We start from the raw sequence: 11,093 nt of genomic DNA, 5'->3' as shown, positions 1-11,093 counted from the left end.
CTGTGAGCTGTGTAGATCCAGCAGATGTTTGAGGGAGGGAGGGTTACTAGAGCTTCAAATAAAATCACAGTGACTGACGCTGGATCTTCAAATCTCACAATAATTTCAGAAGGCGAAAGTGATACAGGGCAATTTTCGACAAGTAGACTTAATAAGTTAGAGCTTTTCTTTTCTTTTCTAAATTAAGAAATAAGTCAACAGTATCCACTGAACGGCTACCCTGAGGTACCCCTGAGCAAGATACTGTCCCATTATTATTAAAGGATGCATTAGCATATTACCTGTAAGATAAACAGTGATTTATATGACAAGGTGCAGGTTGCATTGCTGCAATGGAATGATCCTAAGATTGTTTGTGTTCTCCCCATTGCATTTCCAGTTATAGACAAGAGGAGGGTTTCCCTTGGTTTCAGAGCTCAGGGTAATATCAGTGCCCTTAAGTTGATAGATATCATTGTGTTGAGTTTAGCTTAGGAGCATCGAGAGAGACACAGTAGGATGTTTACTCACGTTGTTCAGAAACACTGTGTGACTGAGAAAAAAAAACAGGAAGTTGTGGTCTCTCCCTTAGTTATGCTGCAATTGACGTGGGGCTGCTGGGGGGATTTTTATGATACGCTGAGAATTTAGTCATCTGTTTATCTCTTTAAACATCTCTGTGTTTATTTAGCCTTTTTGTAATTAATCATTTTTTGGCCTCACTCCAACCAGTCACAGCAGATGTGTGTCCTTCCCTGAGTCTGGTTCTGTTGTAAGTTTCTTCCTGTTAAAAGGAAGTTATTCCTTTTTTTCCCTTCCTATTGTACAAGTGCTTAGAGGGTTGTGTGATTGTTGGGGTTTCTCTTTGGTATTGTATAGTCTTGACTTTACAATATGAAGCACCATGAAGCAACTGTTTTTATGAAGTGGCACTATATAAATAAAACAGAATTAAATCGAACTACATTTTTTTTCCTGCTGATGTTGACTCTTAAATTACAGGATTCATTATTTAGTTGTTTGGTTTGATTGTTAAATGAGTTGTCACAATGCTTTCATTGTTTTCATACGTCAGTGAAGTACTGAACAGGAACAAAACTGATGACATCACACTGCAGCCAGTTCTGCTTTTTTCTTCCATTGAACAACTTTTGGATTCTCTGGCAAACAACAATAGATACAAGTTAGTTACATATACATCATCATTTTTAATTTTCTTAGCATTACAATGTATTCATTTTAAATCAAATTTTTTGTATACAATAAGTCTTTACTGCAATTAATGAGAATCATCTAGCTTTATTTTTGCACTCGAACTTTCAGTCTAACAGTAGCAGTGAATGGGAAATAAAAATGTCTTTGTCTTTAAAGCTGGAGCTTTTATTTCTCCTTTCAGTGTGCTGGTACACTTTACAGAGAAAGGATTTTCTCCATAGTCTTCTACAATCTCAAGTGGATCCAGGATCTTTGCCTCCCTCTTGTGGTTCAGGCCACTAATGCATTTGACTAAAGCTTGAGCTGCAGCTCCTATCCTCCTATGTGTAATGTTATATGCACAATGTTTTGATCTTTTAGCTTCAACAACTCTTTCCGCAAGTTCATGCCTTCAATCTTCTTCTTGAAAATCAGTATCAATACACTTTTCAGCTCCTTAGGCTTCCTCTCATTCTTCAGGATTTTGTTAAACAGTCTGGTTAGAGTTGACTGTCCTCACTCTACCACCACAGGTATGTCATCTTAACCAACCACCTTTCCACTCATCATCCTCTTCATAGCTGCCCTCACTTACTAATTGGCTGCACTCCCTGATTCTCAGCTAGTCCTTGTCTCTTTCATTTTCTGCATTCAACAGCTTCTCAAGTACTTCTTTGAATGTTGTAAATAAATACAGAATCACAGTGATCACAGATACAACAGCAGAAATGACCTTCCACCCTTTGAGAAACTCCGAGGGGCTCAGAGTTCCTCTGAGCTGGTTCTTCTCCAGAGTGAAAATAGCCAGTTGAGGTGGTTCAGGCAGGAAGCGTCTTATGCGCCTCCAGGCATGTCCTACCTGGAGAAAGCTCAGGGGCACATGAGGCAGTGATGATCAGGCACTTAAAACAATACTTTGAATTCCATATGCAATAGTATCTCAGATTATATAATCCATTCACAAAAATGGTGGTTTGAAATTTCTATTGACACGAATAGCTTTTTTCCTTCAGTACTTTGAGTAAATCAGTATCATGATTAAACAATTAATTGGGGATGCCAGTCATTAGTTTGGTTCTTTTTCACCAGTGTGACAAATCTTGTCTCTCTCACAACTTGCAACACACATGTAAATGCCAGCATTGGTAGACGTGGCTCTTGCGACAGTGATGGTCTTCTGGCGCCCCTCAGTGGTCTCTTTTGCATTCACAGCATCTATGCAGATCCAGCTGATGTTAGAGGGAGGGTTGCCATCAGCACTGCAGCTTAGTGTAACATTCTCACACATTCTCAGGGTGTAGATAATCCCACTGGTTAACATTTAGTTTTGTCTTCAGTAAATGAAAACATGCTCTGTTGGATTGTGCTAAGGTAACTGGCTTGGCCAATGAAGAATATCCAATTTCTTTAGCTTGAGAGATTTCTGAGTCGCTTTAAAATCTGCTTTGGTTAATGATGCATTTGCACTGTAAAGTGGTGTTGGATCAGGTTTGCATCCAGTGTTTTGTCTGAGTCTGAGCAGAGAGTATAGCCCTGTGCACTTCAAAATTCATCTTGCTACTTCTATCAGCAGTCACATCATCAATAAATACCAGTGGTCCGATTCCACTGGCAGCCATACATGCCTCCACCTTGTTAAACAACATGCTTCGCATCATGAGTTGTTTTTCTCCTTCTCTACAGATTTATCTTCGTCCGTGTCAGAAGTTCACCTTGTTTATATCTGTCCAGGCTCTTTTAGATGCTTTCTGCCAAATCCAGTATTGCCTATCAAATGCAAGTTGAACAGTTGAAATCAAGTCCAAATTGTTTATTTGCAAAATCCTAGGAAACAGGCATCACCTGACCACAAAACTACTTGTCATTCAATTGTCTTTTGAGCCTCAGAAAATGCTCCTAAACAACTAATGCAATAATTTTGTTAAACCTCGTGACTTAAAGCTTAAACTTTAAGTCATGAGGTTTGGTGTTTTAAGTACTTCAATCACATATTGATTATTTAATGTAAAATTGTGGTAAAATGATAGGATCATCAAAATGATGGTATAAAGAGACAAAGTCGCAATAAAATGTATTTAATTATGTATAGCGTTAACTGTATGTATCGGACACTATGACATCAAAATGAGAAGAAGGCAGAGACAAATTAGTAGGCATACGTCAATGTGTAATTCTCCAAAACGTTATTGTTTTTTATTTCTACACAGTGGTACAAACACTTGAATGAGAGCAAGTACAGGCTACTAATACCATCGAGAGTGAGCAATTAAAGTGACTATTCTAGCAATGAACATCATTCTACCAAAAATTGTATCAGTTCATTTGAGCAATGATATGATCCATGTTTTCTGGAAATGTATACATAAAGATAAGCTGTGGCAGCACAACTGTACCTTTATCTTAGATAGTATTACTCTGAAACCTTTGTTTTTCTTTTGGTTTCTGTGCTTTATTTAAAAAAGACACCTTCATCCTCATGATTTCATGACTTTGTTTGAACTTTTAAATTCATAGATCCTTCAAGTACATTTCTTACTGCAAAACTTACTTTATTTGCTTTCATTAAAATTAGAGGTTCTAGAGTTTTTATTCATTTAAATTTTCTTTTAAATGAAGTGCCACAGGGCAGACCAAGAACAAATCAGGGGTGCGCCACGGGAAATCAGAATATTTAATTTTGATTTTGATTTGATTTTAGTTTTGATTTTTATTCTTCCAGTGATTCTGGTTCTTGGTGTTGTTCAAACATACATCTGGTTTAATTTTTTTTTTTTCATTAGTAATCTGTTCTTCTTATGTTGTGGGTTCTGGTTATTCCTCTAACCTTCTAACTTCATTTATCTCACCTTATAATTTTATGTGTTACATTTAAGTTATTTATTATGGCACCTTGTGAGAGGTCATTTTGGTTCCTACCTGGTAATGTTTATGGTGGAATTGTTTTTAGAGTGTAACATCCACTCTAAAACATCCACTGTGTGTCATGCGTGTCAGGGAGTAAAGTTCACAGAGTAAAGTTCACAGTTTTGGTATTAAGATAGAAGAGACTGTTGCCTCCAATGCAGCCACACCCCAGAGCTACCACAAACAGAAACAAGTATTTATCCCCTCAGTGTTCCCTTTGGGGATTTTGTGTTGTACTTTGTGGAATTTTACAACCACACTAATTAAAGGGGCCACTTTTTTTATTAAATCCTGCTTGTCTCCTTACTTTTGGGTCTTTATCCTGCAAATTGTGACAGATTTGTATAATCTATGTATATTTAAAGTAAGTGTGCTTTGTAGAATGTTACTTTTCAGAATGGTATATAGTATTGTAGGTGTGTTTTTCATCACCATTAGTAATCCATCCAAGTGACATCAAAGGGGAGCAATCATATATCAGTGGAGGGGTTATTCCGCTCTAACTCATAATTAACAAAAAAACAAAAAAACAAAACTGAATTGGTGATTCAAAATGGCCTGAATCTAGAGACTGAGCCATCAGTGACAGTCATCAAGAAAGGGTCCGATGAGGCTCCGTAAAGTATTACAGGACTGAGGAAAGCGTCTCTTCTTCTTCAGAAGACTTAGGGACTTCCATCTGCCACTGAGGGTGCTTAAGAACTTCTACTCCTGCACCATCGAGAGTATCCTGACAGGAAACATCTGCACCTGGTTTGGGAACAGCACCAAGAAGGACAGACGAGATCTGCAAAGAATGGTGCGCTCGACCGAACACATCATTCGGTCAGAGCTTCCTGACCTGCTGTCCATCTACACCAAGCGGTGCAAGAACAAACCCAGGAAGATTAGGACGGACCTCTCCCATCCCAACAATGGACTCTTTTCACTGTTGGGGTCTGGGAAGTGCTTGCGCTCCCCTAAGGCCAAAACAGAGAGAGTGAGGAGGAGCTTCTTTCCCCAGGCTATTTGGGCACTGAACCAAGTGTAGGACTGGACTCTCATACATCACGTCGCTGTTTTTATTTGCACACTTCTCTCTTAAATCTGTAAATTTTGTCATAATCTGTAAATTCTTTACCGTCATTTAATGGGCATTGCACAGAAATAAGCACTTCACCACTTGTCTGTGTATGGTTGTGTGTGTGATAAATAAAATTTGAATTTGAATTTGACTAGGGTTCTTTTTTGTAACCTTAGACACCAACTGGTGGCCCTTGAGTTAAAAAAAAAAAAGCCATTTCTAAGTTGCTTTCAGTTTTCATATTATGACCGTTAATCTCATTTTTCCTCTTTTCTTCCTCTATTTAATATCATGCAAGCGAAGCAGATTATACACTCACTGAAAGCTCTTTGCAAAAATCAATTTTCAGGCCAGTCAGATTATTCAGAAAGCAAAAAAGCTTTTCCAAAGTTATCCCAGCAATTTGAAGGAAGGTCCTGTTGAATAGGATCCAAGCACAATATAAACACTGACTGCTCCAGCTTTGTCTTTCTTCAGCACATATAGCTGATTAATTGTTTAATAACCATCACACTTAAACAATTAATTATGCTTGCCAGACTTTAGCCTGGTTTTTCCAAATATTTAACATGATGAAGGAAATCAGGTCAACATAGCTTTCCTATTCACATCACTCTCAAAAATCATAATAAGCCTTAAAGAGGAAGCGATCTGATCTCCACACAGGACGCCAGCCAGGAGACAGTGCTGTAACCCGACAGCCTCCACTGGTTAAAATCATCCTATTGTTTAATCCGTGTTCGTCTATGAATTATGTTATAAAAAGTATTCTGTGCACTCTGGAAATCAGTGATTCCCTGACAGAGAGTCCTGGACTAGCAGATGATCATCCTCTAATTCAAATCATTAATAACTCGCCTTTAAGTTCTGGCAAATGAAAATAGGCTACTTTGTTTAAATGCAGTAATCCCAGTTAGGGCTACACTTTGTGCTTTTAATATTTCACAATTAAAATGAACTGTGAGTCAAAAAACATAAAAACAATAAAAAAAATTAATTCAAACATAAGACATAATATTGCTTAGTGTTAATTGTTTTTACAGCAGTTTCGTGCACTGTTTAGCAGACATGTACATAACATTATTATCGCTGAAGCATAACCTTCCTATTATTTTAGATATTTCTGCTATTTGTTTTCTGGTATATGAAGTTGTTTAATTCAACTAATTAATTTATGGAAAAATTAAATGTACATTTATACAATATTATTGATTGACTTGTAGGACAAATCATAAATTACATATGCAATTAAAATTTTACTTCATTTTTCATAATGCAGGAAATATCCTAAGCATTACTACTGGCTGGTGTAAGAGGGACATCTGTGGCATTTGATACTGTGTCAAGAAAAAAATGCCTGTTTCTATAGTAAATAAAGACCAGGAGGACGATGAGGCCAATGGCAAATACAGCGAGCAACACTCCAATGACTAGCAAAGGGACTTTATCTGTAAGACAAGCAAAATAAAAACAACATTAAAATAAGATCAGTTCTCGATGTCATATATTGTTCATTTTAAACATCAGTTATCACTTTTCTTTATACATTTCCATAGCTGTTCTGCAAAAAGTAATCATACCTTTAATCACCAGTGAGACGAATCGTGTATTTCTCCCAGCTTCATTCTCTGCAACACAAATGTAAATGCCTGCATTGGCAGACGTGACTCCTGTGATACTGATAATCTTCTGTTGTCCCTCAGTGGTCACGTTTGAATTTACAGCAGCTGTGTAGATCCATCTGATGTTTGAGGGCGGGTTACTGTCAGCACTACAGCTTAAAGTAACATCCTCACCCTGGAGCACCTCCTTGCTTTCATTTCCTTTTTTGAACTCAGGGGCATCTGTGGAAGAAATACAGGAGAGATTTAATAAGATAAAAATAGTATGCTTCAAACTACTATTGAAACATACTACAATACACTACACTAAAATTACGTATATTCAATATTGACAAATTATTTAAAAAAGATCATGTGATTCTGTTGCAGAGCTCTGAGGTGGAAAAAAAACGTGAAATATGTGGGTGGAAATCTTACAGAGAACAACAGCAGTGTAAGGTGGTGAACATATATTAGGGAGGAACTGTGGTCCTTTGGGTCCGAGGTGCAGCTCAGCCTCACATCTAAAAGTTAATCCACTGTAATCTCTCTTAGGGGAGATTCTCAGAGTAGAAGATGTGTTTACTGGAGTCATATTGAAGTGATTAAATGTCTCTGTTTGCACAGTTTCATTGCCTCTGTACCACGTCACTGTGAGATTCTGTACAGGAGCCACATTGATGACATCACATTTCAGATCATGCTCTCTGCCCTCCACCATTGGACCATGATCCATGTCAGACACTGACACAAAGTCTGGAGTTTCTGTAAATAAAACAAATTTTGTTTTTTGGTATTGTTGATTTACAATGTAAAAACCAAATTTAATCTTTAACATTATTACATCAATGTGCTAGTACTTTTGTTTGCAGGTGCCAGAGTCACTTTTTGATTTCCACATAAGTAACATTTGAATTGGATCAATTACAGGCTGCTGGACTTTATCATGTCTCAGCATTTAGACCAGAAATTTCAGGAAGTTTAATCATTGCTTTATTACATATACATTTTCCAGTTTATGCAGGTCATAATACATTAACACAGTCTGTGCACATATACTTACTATAAACAGTGATGAGTGGACTCACAGTACACTGTGATCCATCAACCAAAGTAGCATAGCAGGAAGGACTTGGAGTCCACTCTTCCACTTGGTCAACCCTCCAAGTGACAACAGGAGGACGTTCAAATCCTGTTCCTCCAAATGGAGCCTCCCAGCCCATTCCTTCAACATCTGTGGCTGATGTGCTGCAGTTGATTGAAATTGGATCTCCAAATTTCACAACAATTTCAGAAGCTGTCAGTGTTAAAGGGCAACCTGCCATTCACAAGTACACATATTAACTCTTTAAACTGATTTGGCATAACGTGTAATACATCAAAAGTTAACATTTAAAACTGATTTTGGATATAAAAAGACATAAGTCCCTAAAACATGGACAGTAGTTGTAAGGTAAACAGGAATGTGTACCTCTTGGTTCAGCATGAACATGGAATGTCTTAGTTATGTTTCCTAGATAACTGGTAGCTGTGCAGGTGCAGGTTGTGTTGCGTTTTACTAGGGTGATATTGAGACTGTTTGTGTTCTCCAACATATTTTCCCCATCACAAGTCCAGTTATAGACAGGATGAGGGTTTCCCACAGCTTCACAGGTCAACATAATATTAGTGCCCTCACTTGAAGACATGACATGAGTACTGTTTTTTGTCTTTAGTTCAAGAGCATCTGAAAAAAAGAAGAAAACATAAGATTGTTATTTACACAGTTATATATATATGGCACCTAACTACACTCGTTTTGACATCGTTTTACTGACTCAAAATTGGAAAATTAAGTGAATGTTGTATTTTCCTAGAAACAGCAGGATATTTACTCACAGTGGTCTGAAACACTGTGTGTTTGAGAAACGGCATGAAGTTTTGGTCCATGCAGTCCAAAGTCCAGCTGAGCTTCACATCTGAACTCAACTACATTTTTCTCTCTGGTGATGTTGACTCTCAGAATAGAGGACTTATTTACTGCTGTTTTGGTTGTGTCATTGAAGGGCTGTGTGATGATCCTTTCATTGTTTTTGCGTGAGTTGCAGGTAAGTAATGCTACTGTAGCTCCTATTGGTCATAAAGTTTCCAGTGAGCAAAGTTTCAACCGACAGACCAATGAATTGTCGTGAATTGTTGATCACCACACTCACTTTATTAATTGACAACAGAAGTTTGTTCCGCAATAACACATACCCATAACTCTTCCATCAATGGTAATTTTAATTTTTTTGTCTTTTGTTCAAATCTCAGTATTTACAAATCATTATTTTTATTTTTGCTGTTTCCAGTTACCTTTACTTGTAACTCGTGGAGGCCATTGAAATTAAATTTCCAACAATAAACTAAGAGTGAAGTTAAAAGGGAAAGTTAAAAGTTTTGTCTCTAACCACTAAATGAATTAATACACAGTATATCAGATCCACAGAGATGTCTTCAGCACTCACCACACAATGAAAAGATGAGCATGAGGAAGCCCAGCATCGTGACAGGCAGCATGCAGGATGATGGAGGTGGATGGAGGAGATAAGGTGTCATTCAGGAACGTCCAGAGAAAGTTCAGTTTCAGGATTTGCATTAGATGTTGTGAGGCACAGGAGTCAAATTTATCACTGAAGGTCCTCAGCTGATAATCATTAAAATGGCAGTTACTGAAGCTCAAAAATACATTTCACAAAATGAAAATCATTTGACTGTATCAGTACAAGAACTGTGACAAGTATGCAGTGACCTCTTTCATCAATACCAGGCTAGTTGTCTTTTTTTTTAAGTGCAGATATTAATGTTATATCATTTGGTTTTAAAAAATGATGTGGTTTATGGACTCGATTGACCAAGAGGAGGAAATAGCTGTAAAGCTAAGATCCAGATAAAAACTAACTATTGAAACATGCATCAAGGGTTAAATTTCAAAAAGATTCACTTTGAACAAAAGCTGCATGTCAGTAATGTAAAACCCACTCTTCAACTACTAAATGTTAAATAAAAGGACTGGGAAAGCATGGGGCCATGTCTATGAATGCACAATTTTGCAAACATAAGAGAGTTTCCACACATTCATTTCTTAACAGAGGACCTCTGGTGTTAATACTGACTGTATAAAAGATGGATGCAGCCACCATAATACTAACTATTGGTTAATGAAAGTGTAGTTGGTTTTCAGTGGTCCTGAGCAATAACATTGTGAACACACTCCAAGACGGTTTTAGTTTCTTAAGTTTCTTCAATATGTATCTTGAAAAAGACATCCATAGATGTACAGATTCTAATGAAAAACTTGACTCATACTGGTGGATCTTAAATTGACTGGGATATATACAGGTCTAGTTTGACCCAGATCAGCCTCGGTGTACAAAAATTTGCAGCACCTGTAAAACAAGACCAAATTTAATGCTTTCAGAAAAATGTAAGGCTTTCGTGTACATTTTGGGTCAGTTTAGGACATTTTGGGGAGTTTTATACTGGCAAATGTCAAAATGGGCCAAATTTGATTTGCCCTACCCATGATCTCATGCAATGGTGTTGGACATTGCAAGAATAACAGTAACTCTAATATGGGATTTACAGGACTTATGGGAGGAATGTCTTGAATTTTCCTACTTTCTGACTCTTAGTATTAAAACTATTTATAAAATTAAGTTAATGTTCTATTCAGCATGATAGGAAACCACTGACCGAGCTAAAAACACTTTTTGTATTAAACTGAATGGAGGGATTAAGTACTTCTAAGTTTACTTGACATATTGTGAAAATTACACACTTTCTTTCACAGCTTGCACTGCTTTAAAAAATTGCATTTTTGATATACAGACAATATCATACAAGCCAAGCAGCTGACAAACTCACCCAGTGATCTCTGCCCAAATCAGATATTCAGCTTGTTGGTTAAACTGTCAGATTATTCCAAATACTTTTCCAAAGTTATCTCAAAAGCTCAAAGGACGGCCATGGTGAGTATTATCCCAGCACAAATGTAAATGCTTCTCTGCTCCACCTTTTCTTTTTTGTGCATGTATACTGAATCAGAATGATCAAACTGTTAATTTGGGCTGTAATTCGTTATTCTGGGTCTGGTTAATTAACATAAGGAAGGAAATATGGGATAAAAATAGGTTTCCTATCCACGCCACTCCCAGATCCTTATAAATCTTAAAGGGACATCACCCTAAACCACACAGAGACTAGCCAGGAGACTGTGCTTCATCCTAAATCCCTTAACTGGTTAAAGTGATACATTTATGCAAGACGTGCATGTTCCACAACCTACACACTCAAGGAATTCTGCGCTTCCCTAATTGACCATCCCACACTTC

General features: G+C 37.3%; 1 protein-coding gene across 1 annotated transcript; it reads right to left on the bottom strand.

Annotated features, from left to right (window-relative positions):
* Nucleotides 1-6,161: 6,161 nt before the first annotated feature.
* Nucleotides 6,162-10,811, bottom strand: LOC116323218 (hemicentin-2-like). The gene is made up of 7 exons (XM_031743492.2): nucleotides 10,627-10,811; nucleotides 9,228-9,406; nucleotides 8,213-8,467; nucleotides 7,805-8,059; nucleotides 7,180-7,506; nucleotides 6,721-6,984; nucleotides 6,162-6,588 (listed from the first exon to the last, which is right to left on the bottom strand). The coding sequence occupies exons 2-7, from the start codon at nucleotides 9,316-9,318 to the stop codon at nucleotides 6,428-6,430; spliced, it is 1,353 nt and encodes a 450-aa protein (XP_031599352.2). The 5' UTR covers nucleotides 9,319-9,406; nucleotides 10,627-10,811; the 3' UTR covers nucleotides 6,162-6,427.
* Between the last annotated feature and the right edge of the window lie 282 nt (nucleotides 10,812-11,093).

The sequence above is a fragment of the Oreochromis aureus genome, linkage group 4 (genome assembly GCF_013358895.1).
Source record: "Oreochromis aureus strain Israel breed Guangdong linkage group 4, ZZ_aureus, whole genome shotgun sequence".
Lineage (NCBI taxonomy): Eukaryota > Metazoa > Chordata > Actinopteri > Cichliformes > Cichlidae > Oreochromis > Oreochromis aureus.
This window is presented reverse-complemented; position numbering and strand designations above follow the sequence as displayed.

Excerpts from the sequence above, each read along its gene's own strand:
- LOC116323218 (XM_031743492.2), bottom strand. The coding sequence starts at position 9,318 with ATGACACCTTATCTCCTCCATCCACCTCCATCATCCTGCATGCTGCCT. Across the intron at positions 8,468-9,227 it reads GCTCATCTTTTCATTGTGTG|ATGCTCTTGAACTAAAGACA; the intron begins GTGAGTGCTGAA and ends TCTTTTTTTCAG. Across the intron at positions 6,589-6,720 it reads CGTCTCACTGGTGATTAAAG|ATAAAGTCCCTTTGCTAGTC; the intron begins GTATGATTACTT and ends CTTGTCTTACAG.